Genomic DNA, 19,765 nt, shown 5'->3' on the forward strand with positions numbered 1-19,765 from the left:
ATAAATGTGGGATGGCAAAAAACAAACAAAAGGCCGGGTGCAGTGGCTCACGCCTGTAATCCCGGCGCTTTGGGAGGCCAAGGTGGGCAGATCACCTGAGGTCAGGAGTTTAAGACCAGCCTGGCCAAAATGGTGAAACCCCATCTCTACAAAAATACAAAAATTAGCCAGGCATGATGGAGGGTGCCTGTAATCCCAGCCACTCAGGAGGCTGAGGCAGGAGAATCGCTTGAACCCAGGAGGCGGAGGTTGCAGTGAGCCGAGATCGCACCACTGCACTCCAGCCTGGGCGACAGAGCGAAACACCGTCTCAAAGGAAAAAAAAAAAAAAAATGTGGGGTGGATTTTGCATCATTGTATCAGAAAGTAGAAAAAAAAATTACACATTGTAGAAGCAGCATTCATGTCAGTGCATAGTGCTTCTTGCTCATACTTGAAGTTCAATTTTTTTTCTTTGGATAATCAAAGTAACTGAGAAATTTAAAAATAAGAAAGTTTGGTAAACTGCTAAATTAAATATATGATATAAACAGGGTATGTTATTTTAGCTCTACTGTGGTTGTAAAATGAAGTTTACTCAGGACCTCAGTTAGAAACTTGTGTGTATGATAGCTCTGATAAAAGCCAATATATGCCCTAAAATGATAATATTAACATTGAATTACTAGGTTTACTGAGAATGCAGATAATCTCTAAATGGGGAGAGTGCTCATCTGTCAAAATAAGTGAATAAGGTTACTATTTCTCTCTCTCTCTCTCTCTCTCTCTCTATATATATATATATATATATATATGTAGTTTTTCACAGACCAGAAACAGGATTTATAATAGAGGTAGCATTTTTCAAAAAGTTATACACACTGTATGCTATGCAATTAAAAATCATATAGGCTGGGCATGGTGGCTCACACCTGTAATCCCAACACTTTGGGAGGCCCAGGTGGGTGGACTGCTTGAGCCCAGGAGTTTGAGACCAGCTTGGGCAATATGGTGAAACCCTGTCTCTATAAAAAATAAAAAAATTAGCCAGGTGTGGTGGTGTACACCTATAGTCCCAGCTACTTGGGCAGCTGAGATGGGAGGATCAATTGAGCTTGGGAGGTTGAGGCTGCAGTGAGCCGTGAGTTTGCCACTATAGCCTGTCTCAAAAAAAAAAAAAAAAAATTGTATGCATGCTTCATAGGCCTGGGCTTAATCCTCTCTTTTCTAAATAGAATGGAGGCTCAGGATGCTAAGTCAGAACCAGGTGTTGACCTAAGAAAATAAGTAGTGGACTTGTTTTTCTTTTTGAACTTCTGCTGTCTTCTGTGGGAGAATGTAGAATTTACTTGCTGTAGAAGATATTTAAAGAAAAGAAGATTCAGCTTGTAAGGATACTTGGGAAAGAGCCAACCTGCCCTGAAAGTGTGGTCTAGCATCCTGTCTGCTGTTACTTTGAGGCACCAGAAGTCTACTAGTTTTTGTTACTTTCCATATTGAGTTGGGAAGTTAGCAAAAAGATAACCATCTTTTCGTTTTCTCAGATTTCTAGACTACTGAAAAGAAGTTGCTTTCAGAGCTGGAGATGTGAATAAAATTTCTGTGCCAGGGCTGATAAACCATCTTGAGGTACATTTTTTTTCTATTTTTAAGTAACTATATTTTTTAGAACAGTTTTAGTTTTACAGAAAAATTGAGAAGATGGTACAGGGAGTCCCCATATACCCTGCACTCCGTTTCCCCTATTATTAACAGCTTACATTAACATGGTATATTTGTTACAATTAGTGAACCAATATTGAAACATTATTATTAACTGAAGTCTGTACTTTATTCAGATTTCCTTAACTTTTACTAAACATGTTTTTTTCTCTTTCAGGATTCCATCCAGGAAACCCCATCACAGTTGGTTGTTATGTCTCCTTAGACTCCTCTTGGCTGTGACAGTTTCTCAGACTTTTGTTTTTGAGGAGTACTGATGAGGTATTTTGTAGACTATCACTCAATTGGGATGTGTCAGATGGTTTTCTCGTGGGTAGAATGGGGTTATGGGTTTTGAGGAGGAAGACCACAAAGATAAAGTGCCACTCTCACATTCTCATCACACCATGCAAACAGTCCATATTATCAACGTGACTTATCACTGTTGATGTTGACCTTGATCACCTGGCTGAGAACGTGTTTGTTAGGTTTCTTCACTGTAATCTTTTTTTTTTTTTTTAAACACCTCTTTCCTGTATTGTGCTCTTTGGAAAGCAGTCACTGTGTGCAGTCCACACTGAAGAGGTGGGAGGTTATGCTCCACCTCCTTGAGGTGAATTATCTGTGTAAATTGTTTGGGATTTCTGCGTGGGAGGCTCCCCCCAACCCTCATTTATTTATCATTCATTCATTTATTCAGTCATTTCTTTATATCAGCATGGGCTCATGGCTATTTATTTTATACGTTGGGTTATAATACAATACTACTTTATTTTGGTGTTCAAAATTTTCCAGCTTTGACCATTGGGAGCTCCTTCAGTTGGCTCCTGTGTCATTTTGACAAGCCCTCATCATCATGGGATTTTGATTTTTTAGTACTTCCTTACTTTCTGGTACTACAAGATGCTCCAGGCTCATCCTATATATTCCCTGCCCCAGTTTTAGAATCATCCATTTCTCCACAGGGCCTTGGTTCCCTTTATTAAAGAGAGAATGCAATTAGAAATCAAGATCTGGATGCTGGGTGTGCTCATTACTCCTGGGGTATTGTTGTCTCTGTGTCCTCTCAGCTGAAATTTCTGCGTATGTAGTCTCTATATATTTATGCATATTTATAAATATTCTTGTGTATACGTTTAATGTGGCAGCTAACAAACATTGTGGGGGCTGTTAAGTTTAAATTAAATATGAATATATTGTTTCTGGAGGCCATATTTAAATTGAAAATGTTTTTGAGGATTATTTTAATATAAATATTTCAGTCTCATAGTATATCTCTTGAGACTATAACAGAATATGAGATAGATGCAGTGAATATGTGACTATTTCAAAATGGTTTCTATTGTAATAAAAATCCCATAGGATGACTGTTTCATAAATTATTTAGAAGGCTTAATTTAGGGGAAATAATAACTATCGTATTCCTCTCTCCCTTGTTATTTGGTAGCACCTTTACATGTATGCATTAAATATCTTGAAAAATGGAACTCTTATCTCTGCCAGTAAAATATCATTTGTTATGCCTCAATATCAGCCACTTTTTATTACTGTTTAACTTGAATAATTCACACTCTAGTATAAAAACTTCTGTTTTAAAAGCAAGGTTTGGTTTAAACTGTTGTTAAGAGTTATGACATCATCAGAGTCTTACCAGGTAGCCAGTAGTACGGAAGAATAATGGTTAAGAGCATAACCTTAAATTTGTATCTTAGTTTTGCTACTGGCTGACTGTGTAACCACAGGCAATTTATTTGCCCTCTCTGAACTTCAAGTTTACTTATTTGTAAAATGTGGATGATAATATTACCTCTCATGGAAGTATTTTGGGGATTAAGTGAGGTAAAGCACTTAGCACAGTACTTGGTACACAGATACGGCTCAATAAATGTGATCTAAAATCAAAACCTCCAAAGCAGCAAAAAAAATGGGTGAAAGCTTCAAAGCTTTATACTCATATACATACTGTGTTTTGTTCAACAAGTATTACTGGGCCAGACCAACCAGAAAAATTAATGATTCTTTTATTTTGCAATCCTAAAATTCCTCTCAAGACAAGGCTAACTTTTCTTCAAACCTGGGAAATGCTCACTCACCTCATTACCTTAATATGCTAGCAGTGGCTGTCAGCCCAAGAAAGTATTGCCTCTCTAGAGGCCACTTGGGGGTGCTACTGAGATTTTATGGGAGGGGCCAGGATGCTAAATACCTTTCATTGCCTGGAATAGTCTTGCATGACAAGGAATTCTTGTGCCCCAAATTATTGCATCAATAGTATGCCGTAGAGACACACTAGAGTACACTGATACTTACCGTTGTATCTTTAAACCTTTCTGCAGAACACATTTTGGGTATCACAAACCCAGGAGATACCTAGATGGGTGAAGCAAGGCCAGGCTGCAGTGCTTGGGACCAGCTAGGGAGTATAGGAACTAGGCAAACTGTCCTTTCTAAAAGGGGAGTGGTACCTTAGCTTCAGCCAGTTGTTGCCTGCAGTTGCTAGATCATGTGATTTTTCAGAGAAAAGCTAGATATGTAAATTTTTATGTGAAATCTCCCAGCTTTTTTTTTTTTTTTTTGAGATGGAGTCTCGCTCTGTTGCCCAGGCTGGAGTGCAGTGGCCAGATATCAGCTCACTGCAAGCTCCGCCTCCCGGGTTTACGCCATTCTCCTGCCTCAGCCTCCCGAGTAGCTGGGACTACAGGTGCCCGCCACCTCGCCCAGCTAGTTTGTTTTGTATTTTTTTAGTAGAGACAGGGTTTCACCGTGTTAGCCAGGATGGTCTCGATCTCCTGACCTCGTGATCTGCCCGTCTCGGCCTCCCAAAGTGCTGGGATTACAAGCTTGAGCCACCGCGCCAGGCCAGTCTCCCAGTTTTAAATGCAGCTCAACTTAAAACAACACTGCGGCGGCCAAACCAGGCAAATCTGTGGGCTGAATTCATTGCACAGACCATTGGTTTTACTACCTCTGATAAACTGTTTTAGGAAGTGACCTAAAATTCTGACAGAGGTAAAACACTCTGGGCTATAATGGCACCACCCTGTTTATTTGCTGAGCTCAGAAAAAACTGTGGAAACAAAGCACTAGATGTCGACATCATTTTCTAGAGTGTGGGGAATTGTGGCATTAGAGCAGAGCTCTGGGGGAGCTTCCTCTCTGATTGGGAGGAGCAATTCTGTTGGGAGACATCCTAGCAACTGCTTTTTCAGGAACAGAAACAACTGTGCCTTGTGTTACCAGCAGTCTTGAATTAGGGAGGTAGCTGCACCACTGAAGGAAGCCTCTGATTCCACTGCTAAGCATAGCATCTGGGCCCCATAGTGTGTCTTGCCTTTAAGAAAAAAATCCTCACAAAGCTGACATGCATTAAAGGCTTAAAACTCTGCAGAATCTCTTGGTTCATGTGGCCCCTGAACTGTGTGATGATCATAGGGTTTATGTCTTTAGTATTTCTTCTTTCTTAATCTAGGGTTACCGCCTACACAGCTCCACAATCCACAGCTGTGGCCATCTGGACTTCAGTGGGGGTGTTTCAAGGGTATCCCAGGAGTTTGGTCATGCCTGAGCCTAGCCTGTACAGTTTAGGTACTGCTTGAGTCCTCTGTCTGGTTTTAAAGTGACAAATCATCATTCAGCGCTTATTGTATTAAGCCCATTATAATGTTAAGAAACAAACTCAATGTGTATTTTGCTTAGTAGTTGTTGCCTACATTGATGTATATGGACAAGAATAGATTATATGCTTTGATCTGCATGGTAGCTACATCTATAATATGACACTATATGACAGTGTTTTCATTTTGTTTTCTATTGGATTAAATATAAAAGTACAGTGTAATACTTTACTGTAAAACTTTGTGTTTTTAAAGGAAACTGAGTATATTAGGCCATTCTTACATCACTGTAAAGAAACACCCAAGGCAGGGTCATTTCTAAAGAAAAGAGGTTTAATTGGTTCAGGATTCTACAGACTGCATAAGCATGGCACCAATATCTGCCCAGCTTCTGGTGAGAGCCTCAGAAAGCTTAACAATCATGGCAGATGGTGAAGCAAGAGCAGGCATGTAACATGGCGAGAGCGGGAGCAAGGCAGGTGGGGGAGAGGTCCTAGAGTTTTAAACAATCAGATCTTGAGTGAATGGAACAAGGACTCACCTAGGATGGTGCTAAACCATTCACAAGGGATCTGCCCCTATCATCCAGTCACCTCCCATCAGGCCCCACCTCCAACGTTGGGAATCACATTTCAACATGAGATTTGGAGGGGACAAACATCTAAACTGTATCACTGACTTAATTTATTGGCTGGAATATTTTCTATTTGTAAACAGAAAGCCTCCCAGTGAGCAAAATGGAAATTGCTTTTTAAAAGTATTTTAACATGATATAGTTATCAAAAAATTAAGTTTGAGTGTTATATATTACAGTGAAATACTAAATGATTATTCGTGTCAATTAGTGCTTATGTGAGTGAATGTTTGTACAGGGCAGAGTGCTAACCACTATTAAGATTATATACATAATCCCTTAAGGGAGGATATGTGTTTACCAGTTTAGATTCCTATTTGTTGTGAAAAGTCAGTCTATTAATCATCTTTTCAGATGGTAGCCATTTTTGTAAGCTGTTGGCTTCCATTTGAAAGATGCTTTCACATGTTTCTTCAAAGGCAAGTATTTATAACCATTTTTTCAAAAGGCATTTTCTTCTTGTGTGTTTAAACAGCTAACTTATTTGTACGAGAATTTTTTCCTTCCCTCTCTGTCATCCACCTCACCACACACCTTTAGCTTCCTATTTGAATGATAAACTTAATGAGGGTTTGCTCCTTAGCCAGTCAAAGAAAGGCACTCATAATTAGAAATGCTCTGATACCTACTAGTGACACAGTAGAAAGAACACAGACTTTGGAGAAGGCAGGCATGGATTTGAGTCATGATTCTGCCGTATGTTCATTCTTTGAGTTCATTTTCTTATTTGTAAAATGGAGATAATCGTAACTACCTTTGAGGGCATATTATTAGCTACCAATAAATGGTAGCTAATAATAATGATAAAAATAATGGTAACCTTGGATTCAGTAGCATCTGAGGTTTCTGAAGGCTCTGACAAAGCTAGGTGAGAGCTGGCCGCTCTCAAGATCTCTAAAGTATATGAAAGCCTATGCTTTTGACACATGAAGCCTGTCTGTCCTTGTTTTGATCCTTCTTGCCTTTTCTTCTATCTCATAAAAAAGACAATGGTATTGCCCTTGTATTTTAAAGGCTTGTAATTAAGGTTGGGAAATGAATAAAACCGTTTTTGGGAGCCACTGGGAAAGCTGGAGTTAGGCCTTTGGCTGCTTCAGAAGCTCTTTATTGAAGGTTTGATTAAATAGCCATGAAGTGTTCTGAATGTAGTTTAGCACCTCAAATATTGGGATCACTTCCTGTTAGGAAAACTGTTATTTCTGTAAATACAAGCAGATTTGATGAGTTAAGGTCATCCCTACCATTAAATTCAGTGAATTCCTTTTTTCTCCCCATTTCTCCTAATAAGTATTTATTGAACACCTAGCCTGTGCTAGGCCGTGTGCCTACTTGATTGTATACCCTAAAAGGAGATGTTGAATTAAGGAATCTAAGAGTTCTAGGTTGTTGCCTATTATTTAAATGAAGATCCTAAAGCCTTAGAGCTGCACTGTCCAGTAAAGTAGCCACTAACTACAGGTGGCTACTGAGCACTGGAAATGGGACCAGTGTGAATTAAGATGTGCTGTAAGTATAAAATATACACTGGATTTCAAAGATATCATTTGAAATATATATATAAAATAACAATGATTTTATGTAGATTACATTTAAAACAATATTTTTGACATAGGTTAAATGTTACAATTAATTTCACCTGTTTAAGTTGGCCACTAGAACATTTCAAATTATACATATGACTCACATATTTTTACTGGACAACGCTGCCTTAGAGCCTCAGTGACTTGGTAAGATTATACATCTAGCTAGGGCTCCTTTGGCCAGTGGAAATTAGAAATTGCTTTACTGTGAAAATGGAAGATAGATCATTCAAACCCCATTCAGAAAAAAGTTAAATTAACACTAAGGACTTTGAAACATTTTAAATCCTGGATTGTTAATCTGGTAGAATCTCTTAGTATTTCAGATTTGGGATTTTCAACAGGGACAAACTGGAAAAGTATACCCATTGATTTAGTAGCCTAAACCAATTTTTTTCCCTAAGCGTTCACAAGTTACCCTATATAGGTGACTCCACTCCCTCGATATTTGCTGGGTGGGGGATGGCAGGAGATGGGGGGACAAGATTCATCTAAAAGGCTTGTCTATATATTTTTCTTTGAGTATGAATATTGTTTTATCCAAATCTATCTTATTAGGTAGATTGATTTAGTATAGTGAAATTGATTCATCATTTAACGATACTTGAGTAGATATGGGGTTGGGCTCTGGAAATACATTGGTGAACAAGGCACAGACCTTGAGTAGAGCTACAGGCTTTTGTTTGGTTAGCTGGTTTTTGTTTTCATTTTAACTTTTTATTTGGAAATAATTTTAAACTGACAGGAATTATGAGAATAAAAATAGGAGAAAGAACACTGTATACCCTTTACCCAAATTCACCTATTAACATTTTCCTGTTTGCTTTATAGTTGTCTGTGCACACAGATATGTGTGCATGTACACGTTTGTATGTACACACACGTACATATTTTTTTTTTCTGAACTATTTGGGAGTAAGTTGCATGCCCTTTACCACTGAATGCTTCATTGTCTAATACATAAATATAGGAATATTCTCTTATGTAACCACAGCACAGTTATCAATTCAGTAAACAGGAAATTCAATACATTTATTGATACAGAATACTTCTGATCTACCGTCAACATTTCACTTCGGTCAATAGATCCACTCATTTATTTTATAACAGTTTTCCCTTTTAGTATAGGATCCAATCTAGGATCAGGTAAAAGATTTAGTTGTCATGGCTCTCTCTTTTTTAACCTGGGACATTTTTCAAACCTTTGTCTTAAAATGATATTTCCTCCCCCTACCCTTTTTTATAGAAAAACCCAAAATGAGAAATGTTCTATTTCCTCATGATTAGTTTCAGGTTATGCATTCCTGACTGTAATACTATAAAATGATGTGTTCTTCTCATGGTGTCACATCTGGAGGCCTATGCAGTCCATCTGGCCCTCATTGGTGATGTTCATTTTGATCACCCAGTCAAGATATTGTTCAATTTGTCCACTGTATAATTAAATTTTTCCCCTTTGCAACTAATAAGCTTTGGGTACACAATTATAAAACTGTGTGTACTTCCTACGCTTCATGCAGATTTTCCCCTAGATTTAGCATCCATTGATGATACTTGCTTGAAGCAGTCTCTATACTATGATGACTGCAAAATGATTTTTCCAGCTCCAGCACTCTTGCATGTTTACCGATTGGATTTTACTGTAAGCAGAGACTTCCCTTCTCCCCTATTTTTGTATGTATGTATTTAGCTATCTTCATTGATACGGATGCACGGCTCCCTCTTTTCTACAGGTTTATAACTCATTACTGTCTTCTATTATTTTGGTATTCAAATTGTTGCAAATGTGGCCAGTGAGTGTACCTCTTCAAGTTGCCTTCCAGGTCCTTATATGTTCCCATCACTTCTTGAGTACATCCTCACTGTCTGTAATAATGAGCTATATTCCAGGTGGGGCTTCAGGTTTTTTTGGGTTTTTTTAAATAGGTGAGAGCTTTAGGTGCATAGATGGTTTCAGTATAGTGTGTTCAGTGTTCCTGTAAGGGTAAGCAAAGCCTGCTGTGGCAGCATCATGGAGGGGAGAGGCAAGGCAGTAGGACTAAGACGGGGAGTGTCAGTGGAAGCCTCCTTAGAGGAAATGCCACCACTACTGAGTTGTACAGGATCAATAGGAATAAAGTGAAATATGTAACTAAACTTAACCATACTTTTTTTTTCTTTTTTAAATAGAAAATGACTGTGGTGCTAGAAGATCATCACTTTTGGAAAGCCAGTTAACATCCATTTCCTAAGAGAAACTTGGCCACCATTTGCTCTGGCATGGCGCAAAGCAGCCCACAGCTTGATATTCAGATTCTCCATGATCTTCGACAACGTTTCCCTGAAATTCCAGAGGGCGTGGTGTCTCAGTGCATGTTACAGGTAAGTTACCTACCAGTGATAATGATATTAAGTTTTAGTTTTTCCTATTAGAGCTGGTGATGTGTGATGTAATTAGAACCCAGTTATGTTTTCTTTGTGTGTGTGTGTATGTGTGGTCTTGGGGAACATTTAGAGCAGGATTTCCCCTCAACCTTGGCACTGTTGACAGTCTATCCTGGATAATTCTCTGTTGTGGGAGTCTGCCTTGTGCATTGTAGAATTACTAAACATTCTAGGCATCCGAGGCCTCTACCCAGTAAATACCAATAGCTTCCCCACAGTTGTGACAACTGAAAATGTCTTTAGACATTGCCAGATGTCTCATAGGAGGCAAAATCTCCCACCATTGAGAACCACAGATTGGAGAGGAGAGTAAAAGCAGGTAGCAACAAGAAAAACAGATACTCCTTATGTTTCACTTTTTGAAGATTTTGGGTTGTACTATCAGTCCCTAAGTCCTTAGAGTTGAATTTTGAATCTCAAATTTATCGTTTTAACTTCTTAGACTATACACTTTTGAGTCTTTTTTTTTAAAAGTCTGTAGATAATCCACTCCTTGTTTTTCTAATGCTAAATCCTTACTGATATCTAATTTTAAATGTAAGCCCACTTTAAATGTAAGCCCACTTTCACTCACATTACCTTTGTCTTGCTGTGTGTCTTACATTGAATTAAATCTCATCTCTAAGATAGAATGTGTCTTTCCCACTCAGGGGACAACAGAGAAGTAGGCCTACCATTTCCCCTGTCCCACTGTCCCCTTGTTGTGTTTTATGTCATCCTTCACAGGATCGTAGTGTTTTGGGTTATGGCACTTACTTATTTGCTTAACTTTGGGCAGCACTACTTCTACCATGCTCACTGGTCTTCCTCACACACAGTCAGTACTCATGTTCAAACTCTACCTTATGGCAGTGTGAGCAGCTCAGGATATAACCTAAACCTATATACAGGTGTGGTTAATTATAAATAGAGACTCACAGAACAATGATGGTAACAGAGGTGCTTCCTTTGTTTGCAAGCCCTTTACTAGTTTAGAGCTTTGGGCTTATGGTTTTTGTGTTACAGCTTGCCTTTGCTTTTTCTCACACACATTCCCAGCCTGAATCTCAGGTCTTTACTTTACATTTTGGTTTCTGGTAGAGCAAAGATACTTCCCACCAGAGTGAAACCAAGTAAGGGTGAAGCTTTTAGTTTAAACCACTTCCTAGCAATCACCTTCCTCACCTATCTTAGGGCCCCACCTAGCCCTGACCTTGTTTTATTTCATTTAGCCCTTTACTACCTGCATTTCTCATGACCATTTAACTAAACTGAAGGAATAGAACTTTACATTCAGCTCAGTGAACATTTGTTGATAATTACACTATCCTAAGTCTTCCACTTTTTTCTTCCTTTGGGATTAATAAAATATATTGTATGGAGATTTACCACCTACTGGCTCTGGAAAACTGTTTTTCACATTAAAATGTATGAGGCTCAGTAGTTTGCATTTAATGCGCAAGCCTTAGAGCCTCACTCAGGGGTATCATCCTCAATTTAAGATCACTTTTTAGGAATATGATGCTTTTTTGCCTCATTCCTTTCAAAAGTGTTCATTATATGTCTTAAAAATTCTTACCTCTGAAATGATTTTGATTTCTTCTTCATGTTTACTGTTTGATACATTTTTTATCCTTATTATAATCTATTCTGGTAGTTTTCTTTTTAAAATACTTCTGTAAAAATAATACTTTAATATCTTGGTTTTGTGGTTTTTAAATTTTCTTCATAGGAAAATTTACTCAACTTGTCACTATGGACATGCTGACAATTCCAACTTTATATCATATTGAATTTGGATACTTTTTGTGACAATACTACATAGGCTATCTAACTCAGCGTAGAGAACATGGAATTTCAGGGTTATTAATAATAAAAATATCAGATGGTAAAGTATCCATGACTACCTTATGTTTAAAAGAAAACTCTCCAGTTTTTGTTTTCCCCTAATCCATAGTCTATTAAAAAAAAAAAAAAGAATACTTTATTTCACCTTCCATATTTTTTTTCCTTCAGATGTCTGTCAGTGACACATTCTAGTTGGCAGTTTGAATCCTTTGGCTCCAAATTTGCTTTTAATATCTTCCCTTCCTTGCTCAATACGATTTTCAAGCAAGGTAAAAATAATTCAGATCTTTGAGTTGTAATGATTTTCTTCTTCAATTAATACATCTTTCTGTGACTCAAAGTATTTTTAAAAGTATTTGAATTTTAAATTTTCTATATTGATAATAATTACTATTTGTTCCTATCATCTGGGTAAGATGTTAATGTTTTACATGCATGATCTCATTTTTTAAAGTATTTGAATTTTAGTATCAAAAACTTTATATAAAGAAAAGGTTAAAAATGATCTATAGAGTTTTAATAAAGCCAATTCATTAAATTTCTAAGAATTCATTTTGCAAAGATTTGCTTGACTTTTTTTAAACTTCCTAAAGTTCTAGTTTAATAATGTCCTTTTGGCCAAACATCCTTTCCCTTGAAATTACCATGTGGAAAGAGCACTGGGACTCAGGAGAATAAGAATCTAGAATTGACTTTCCAGTTAACTAGTTAAGTGCCTATTGTCAAGCCATGTAACTTCCCAGGCATCTGTAACTTCCCAGGCATCTCTTTCCTCATCTGTAAATGTAAGTTGCATTGGAGCAGATGAACTCTAATAGGAGTTCTCCCAACTCTAAAATTACAACATTATGGGTCCTGTTTTAAGTTTAACTTCATTTGGTTCTCAGCAGAAGTGAATTATTTCCTTTCGTTTTTATATAAAACATTTTTCCTAAAATATATAGTAATATCTATGCATGTGCATATCTCTGTGTATATTTATGAACTACAGAGAAAGTCACAATAATTGGGAAACTTTTATGGATTACTTCAAAAGCAGTGGATAATATGTGTCTTACACTAGTAAAATAGTTTGGAATTCTGTATTTCAATAGAAAACTGCTTTTTGATATATTAAAATTTTACAAAGAGGGAACCTTTTATTAGTCTGATTACTGTCAGTTGGAACTTCTAAAGTGTCAGTTTGCTATTACCTTCTTTGTGAGTGTGTAGAACTAAACAATTCACATCTTTCAGTGATTTTGAAAGTATACCAAGACACCTTTCAGCGGGTAAAAACTTTTGAGACTGCGAGAGTATGAATGAATTTAATTAAGGCAGTCGACACCAGGTTTTTAATTAAATTACCCTAACGCGGGCAAAGTCATGGAGCCATAGTTCAAGTTATGGATTTTTTTAATACTTATTCATTTTGCTTAAATCTTATATAATGGTTCAGACAGTTGAAGTTATTCAAGGAAAAATTTAGGTAAAAGAAAAATGAGGGCTGCTTTAGAATTTTTATTGTTTTAACTCTTGAGGAATTTTATTGTAATTCTTTTTCTCCTTTTGTGGTTTTAGTGCCTTTTAAAAACTAAAGCATGGTTATTTTTATGTTTTTTATCGATTTAAATATTAATCATGGATATTACTTATACTTATATTGCAGCAATTGTGGTGAATCCGAGATAAGCCCAACATTTTAATTTGTTGAGATGCAACAAGTATAAAATGAGTCCTGGATTTGGAGTCAGAAAACTTGGGGTTGAGTCACAGTGTTCATTAGTAGGTACTTTACATTTCTGTAGCAGTAGCAGTAGTGGTAGTACTAGTAATGTGAGCTAAATGTTTGTAAAATAATATGGATCATTTGGTATCTCCTTTTCAGGATAGATGACCATGAAGCTTTTTGTGGTTAAGATACTGCTCTCTATTTATTCTGTGACAGTAGTATTTGCATAACTCTCTGGCAAAGCCTGACTTCCACTATTAGAATTTGTTAATGTTGCCAATGTTACTTTTACCATTTTTCTCCCCTAGAATAACAACAATCTTGAAGCCTGTTGCCGAGCCCTTTCCCAGGAGAGTAGCAAATACTTATATATGGAATACCATAGTCCAGATGACAATAGGATGAATAGAAATCGCCTTTTACATATTAACCTGGGTGTCCATTCTCCTAGTAGCTATCACCCAGGAGATGGAGCCCAACTTAATGGTGGTCGAACACTGGTACATAGCTCAAGTGATGGACATATTGATCCACAGCATGCAGCAGGTAAACAGCTGATATGTTTAGTTCAAGAACCACACTCAGCTCCAGCTGTTGTTGCTGCTACTCCCAACTACAATCCATTTTTTATGAATGAACAGAACAGAAGTGCAGCTACTCCTCCTTCACAGCCACCTCAACAGCCATCTTCCATGCAAACAGGAATGAATCCGTCTGCTATGCAAGGGCCTTCACCACCACCGCCACCTCCTTCATACATGCACATACCTCGGTATAGTACAAATCCAATTACTGTTACAGTATCCCAGAACCTCCCTTCTGGACAGACTGTACCAAGAGCTTTACAAATTCTTCCACAAATTCCAAGCAATCTCTATGGATCTCCTGGTTCTATTTATATTAGACAGACATCTCAGAGTTCATCAGGAAGACAAACTCCTCAGAGTACACCGTGGCAGTCCTCACCACAGGGCCCAGTGCCTCACTATAGCCAGCGTCCTTTACCTGTTTATCCACACCAACAGAACTATCAACCTTCTCAGTATTCTCCCAAACAGCAGCAGATCCCTCAGTCTGCTTACCATTCACCACCTCCTTCTCAATGTCCTTCACCCTTCAGCTCTCCACAGCATCAAGTGCAACCTTCCCAGTTGGGCCACATCTTTATGCCACCTAGTCCTTCAACTACTCCACCCCATCCATATCAACAAGGACCTCCTAGCTATCAGAAACAGGGAAGCCATTCAGTAGCCTATCTTCCATACACAGCATCTAGTTTATCCAAAGGTTCCATGAAGAAGATAGAAATTACAGTTGAACCTTCTCAAAGACCTGGAACAGCAATTAATAGGAGTCCTTCACCCATCAGTAATCAACCATCTCCACGGAATCAACACTCACTATACACAGCCACCACGCCACCTTCAAGTTCTCCTTCAAGAGGGATATCTAGTCAACCAAAACCTCCGTTTAGTGTTAATCCTGTGTATATTACATACACACAGCCAACTGGACCTTCGTGTACTCCATCACCATCTCCTCGAGTGATACCAAACCCAACTACAGTTTTTAAAATTACCGTAGGCCGAGCAACGACTGAAAATCTTTTAAATTTAGTGGACCAAGAAGAGCGCTCTGCAGCACCAGAACCTATTCAGCCCATTTCAGTGATACCAGGCTCTGGGGGAGAAAAGGGAAGCCATAAATATCAGAGGAGTTCTAGTTCTGGATCAGATGACTATGCCTACACACAAGGTAAACTTTAACCCTTTTATGAAATTTCATTTCTGTGGTGAGGCAGCAATCTCCCATTCAAATATATTAGCTGTTTAGTTTTAATTAAATGTTTAGTATTAAATGTTGGGCAGTAGCATTGCTATTAAGAATAAAGTTAGTGGTCGGGTGTGGTGGCTCACGCCTATAATCCCAGCACTTTGGGAGGCTGAGGCCGGTGGATCACCTGAGGTCAGAAGTTTGAGATCAGCCTGGCCAACATGGAGAAACCCCACCTCTGCTAAAGTGTGGTAGCGCACGCCTGTAATCCCAGCTACTCGGGAGGCTAAGGCAGGAGAATCACTTGAAGCCAGGAGGCAGAGGTTGCAGTGAGCCGAAATCACGCCACTGCACTCCAGCCTGGGCAACAGAGGGAGACTGTCTGAAACAAACAAAAAGAATGAAGTTAGTGCTTCAGAGTCATCTATAGACTTTGTTTTAAAACATGAAATTGTAGGCCTAATAAGGCTTAGTTTAGAAAGAATATTCATAGAGCAAAAAATACAAGTGAAATGGAAATTGTCAAAAGTACAAACTACAGAGTAGGAAAAAAGAGATTCATGGAAAATGGAGTAAAGTTCATCAAATGAAAGAATTTGAATCTTTTCTAAAGAGGATGGCCCAGAGGGCATAATGATATTTACATATAAATAATATATAAGAAGTGGAATTATTGGATTAGCTAATAGTAGACCTAAATTAGATATAGAGTTTTTAAAACGTCTATTCAGATTGTTTCAAGATACCTGAGAATTTAGTTTTCTTTCAGTATATAAGAAGGGAAGTAATGATTAAGTATGCCTGGTAGTCAGCCTGTTCAAAACACACACAAGTATAAAGAGAATCTTAGGACAATAGAACAAGAGGGATGTTCAGGTGATGTCACTTTGGTAGCATTCAGAGAGCTAAATTGAAGCAGATATGGAGGCAGCATAGCATTAGAAAGACATGAGAGTAAATGCCAACCCCCAAGTTGAATGAGTCTTTTATACATTAGTAATACATATCAAAATTTTCCAGTCACTTGTTCAGTGTTGTTCTCTGCAATGACGTTATCTATAATGCTGTAGCCTTGCTGTTACATCAACGAGCAAGGATGGAGAGGTTAGCAAAGCAGTTGAAACTTGAGAAAGAGGAGCTAGAGCGGTTGAAGTCTGAAGTTAACGGTATGGAGCATGACCTGATGCAGAGACGGCTCAGAAGAGTCAGCTGCACCACTGCGATCCCTACGGTAAGTGATCTGTTAGATGTGTTAATAGGTGGGTCGGGATATTGGCTATCAGGTCATTTATTTTTCTTTAGGTTTTATTCCTGGCAGAGTTCTGGGTTATTTTTGTTGTTGTTGCTGCTGTTTTTTAAAACAATAGATGAAGGACTTTTGCCTTTAGTAGTTCTTGTCAAAATAATTCATGTATGCAAATTCCATAGGCTCATCAGTATTTTCAAACACTGATGATAATAATCAAGGTATAGCATCTCATTTATTTGTAAATTGCTTTCTGTCAAAATAGAAAAGTGCACACTGACCAAAAATTTGATGAATTATTCTTTGTGTATTCATTTATTATTCTAAGTGTATGATATATATATATTTTTAAACATTTAAAATTATTTTTATAAGTACATTAGTTCAGATGATTTAGAATAGATCAATATGAGTTTTGGGGAAGTGTTGACTGTAGAATATTTTAAGGCAGAGCAGTTTTGTTAAGTATAAATAATTGTAGAAACTGAGGTAACAGTATTGACTGATAGCAGTCTTAAAGGGAACTGCTCTAATGAAAAGATTCAGATAATATATTTTTAACATGTTGGTTAATGTATATGAGTTCTAACGATCCCAAGCAACTGATAATTTTGAAACATGTTTAAAATCTTGTGACTTCACAAGCTATGATCCAACCTATCATTTTACCTTTCAACATTTAGCAGTTTTGTGCATATAGTTTATGAAATGTGGTACTATGCTAGATGCTTAGTACATACCTACCAGTGGGAAAAATAGATACATCAACAGATAATTATAATACAGTGTGGTAAGTGCTCTATATGTTCATGGGTAATGAGAGAATTCATACATCAACTCGTTTCTGTGCAGATTCAATGCAATTCTCTGCTCTTACATTATCCTCCTGCTGGAATGCCCTTCTAAAAAGTTCTGCACGTGTAAATCTTGTCTGTTCTGTTCTTCAAGGCTCAACTTAACCTCTACTTTTTCCATGAAGCCTTTCCTCATTTTCCTACCCTCTCTAAACTTAGGGCAATCTCTGAGTTTACAGGTTTAGAGAAGTGGGCATATGTCAGGCCTCTTGCAGTCAGCATGTCTGCAGCCACTCCCTCATAGAGAAGTTTCTACTTGAGGTTCTTGGCTTCAAAGGGGATCTGTGAATTCTCTGAAATTATATGCAGAGTTTCGTAAGTGTGTCTAATATGGGAAGTGGGTCTATAGCTTTCATCAGATTTTCATAAGATTATTATATTGAAGGAAAAAAAGAGTGAGGAACCACTGCCCTAAACAATAGGCAGAGAGAAAAGGGGAAGGCATTTTAGAAGAGAAAAGAACAATAATAAGGTAATGAAGGCTTGAAGTCAAGATGGAGAGTGACTTTTAGGAGACAGTGACTACAATTCCCTGGCATAAGCATGAGATTTCTGAAGAGTTAACAGAGGGTAAGTGGGGCTTTGACCTTGAATGCTAGGTCGAGGTACTTGAACTTTATTCTGCTGGTAACAGGGAACAAGTGGGAGTTTTTGAGAAAGAGAGTCTTGAGAAATAGGCATATTCACTAATTTAATGACTTTTTTGTAATATCGTCTATAGTCCTCAGTATAGTCAATATTAGAAGTGAGGAGGAAGATTTTAACTACTTAAAGCAATGGAAAAATAACAGAGCCATCTTTAATGGAAAGGTGATGTTACTACAAATCAAATTTCTGCCTCATTTTCTCCATTTGAAATCTTAATTGAATCCTCTGATTGTGGAAGATACTGAAGAACATAACCCATATGGGAATCCACCTATGGTGATTGAGTACTTTGGAAACCTTTAGGTACCTGTAGAGCATAAACAAATTTTCTTAGCATAGTAATTTTCTTTTCTTTTCTTTTTTTTTTTTTTTTTTTTGAGACGGAGTCTTGCTCTGTTGCCCAGGCTGGAGTGCAGTGGCCAGATCTCAGCTCACTGCAAGCTCTGCCTCCTGGGTTTAGGCCATTCTCCTGCCTCAGCCTCCCGAGTAGCTGGGACTACAGGCGACCACCACCTCGCCCGGCTAGTTTTTTGGGGTTTTTTTTTGTATTTTTTAGTAGAGACGGGGTTTCACCGTGTTAGCCAGGATGGTCTTGATCTCCTGACCTCGTGATCCACCCGTCTCGGCCTCCCAAAGTGCTGGGATTACAGGCTTGAGCCACTGCGCCCGGCCAGTTTTCTTTAATCATATACATTTTATTTAGCAACTACTTGCTGTGTGATAATCCCTGCTAAATAAAATATTGGTTTTTTTGTTTTGTTTTTCATTGGAAGTGGAGAACTGTCTAATGTAGCATAGGTTAGTACTTAAAAAAAAAAAAAAAAAAGCCCCAGATTTTATATCAGAGCTCTTATTGATGTATCTTTTTTTCTTTTTTTTTTTTTTTTTTTTTGAGACAGAGTGTCTCACCCTGTCACCCAGGTTGGAGTGCAATGGTATGATCTCGGCTCACTGCAACCTCCACCTCCCAGGTTCAAGTGATTCTCCTGCTTCAGCCTCCCGAGTAGCTGGGATTACAGGTGTGCGCCACCACGCCTGGCTAATTTTTTGTATCTTTAGTAGAGACGGGGCTTCACCATGTTGGCCAGGCTAGTCTTGAACTCCTGACCTTGTGATCTGCCCGCCTCGGCCTCCCAAAGTGCTGGGATTACAGGCATGAGCCACTGCACCTGGTCCCCAATCTATCTTCTTGAGAAAGGAAAAAGAGAAGTTGGTGAAACTGCTGCCCTGGGCTGTAATTTCAAGTTTTATTATAATTTCAAAGATACATAAAATAGTATAATGAACCCCCATGTAGCCATCCCCCAAACCGAGAAATTGGTAGTTCATGTGGGTGCTAACATCTGAGAGATAAGACATTTAAGTGTGTTTCCCATGTGTTGCCAAGCCTAGAGTGAAATGGAGGACAATTGTAGTACACGGCAGAGAGAGAGTTGTATGTGGTGGTTGAGACAGTGAGTAGGCTTTCAAGTCAGGTGCCAGTTTGAATCCTACTTCTATTTGTGTCATTCATGTATCCTTGGATAAGTAACTTTCTCTATGCTTGTTATCTATAAAATGTGTGGTATAGTACCCATCTTACGGGATTTTTACTAGGATTATATGAGGTAATTTATGTGAAGCAGTTTACATAATGCCCAACAAATAGTAAGTGTTCTTATAAGTGTTGGTTGCAAAATACTAGAAAAATTTGCTTGAGGTTTAGACACACAAATCTAAAGCATTTTGTACTTTGACTTCCTTTGAACTTGAGGAACATATATAAGATTATTAT

The 19,765-nt window shown here is 38.0% G+C and overlaps 1 protein-coding gene across 13 annotated transcripts in view; it reads left to right on the plus strand.

The window, feature by feature from the left end:
* TAB3 (TGF-beta activated kinase 1 (MAP3K7) binding protein 3) overlaps window positions 1–19,765 on the plus strand; it is a 61,873-nt gene that overhangs the window by 19,635 nt on the left and 22,473 nt on the right. For 11 of the 13 annotated variants that reach the window (XR_005236387.2, XR_005236386.2, XR_497005.3 and 8 more), the window contains 5 exons: window positions 1,524–1,608; window positions 1,859–1,962; window positions 9,678–9,869; window positions 13,779–15,225; window positions 16,314–16,474. Coding sequence is in view for 10 of the 13 variants with exons in the window: in XM_007991358.3 (XP_007989549.1) it covers window positions 9,768–9,869; window positions 13,779–15,225; window positions 16,314–16,474 (1,710 nt within the window). In the remaining 3 variants the exon portion in view is untranslated. Of the gene's footprint in view, window positions 1–1,523; window positions 1,609–1,858; window positions 1,963–1,983; window positions 2,764–9,677; window positions 9,870–13,407; window positions 13,524–13,778; window positions 15,226–16,313; window positions 16,475–19,765 lie in introns of those variants that run through there. The other 2 variants (XM_073013824.1, XM_037986444.2) reach the window with 2 other exon arrangements.

This window comes from Chlorocebus sabaeus, chromosome X (assembly GCF_047675955.1).
Source record: "Chlorocebus sabaeus isolate Y175 chromosome X, mChlSab1.0.hap1, whole genome shotgun sequence".
NCBI lineage: Eukaryota > Metazoa > Chordata > Mammalia > Primates > Cercopithecidae > Chlorocebus > Chlorocebus sabaeus.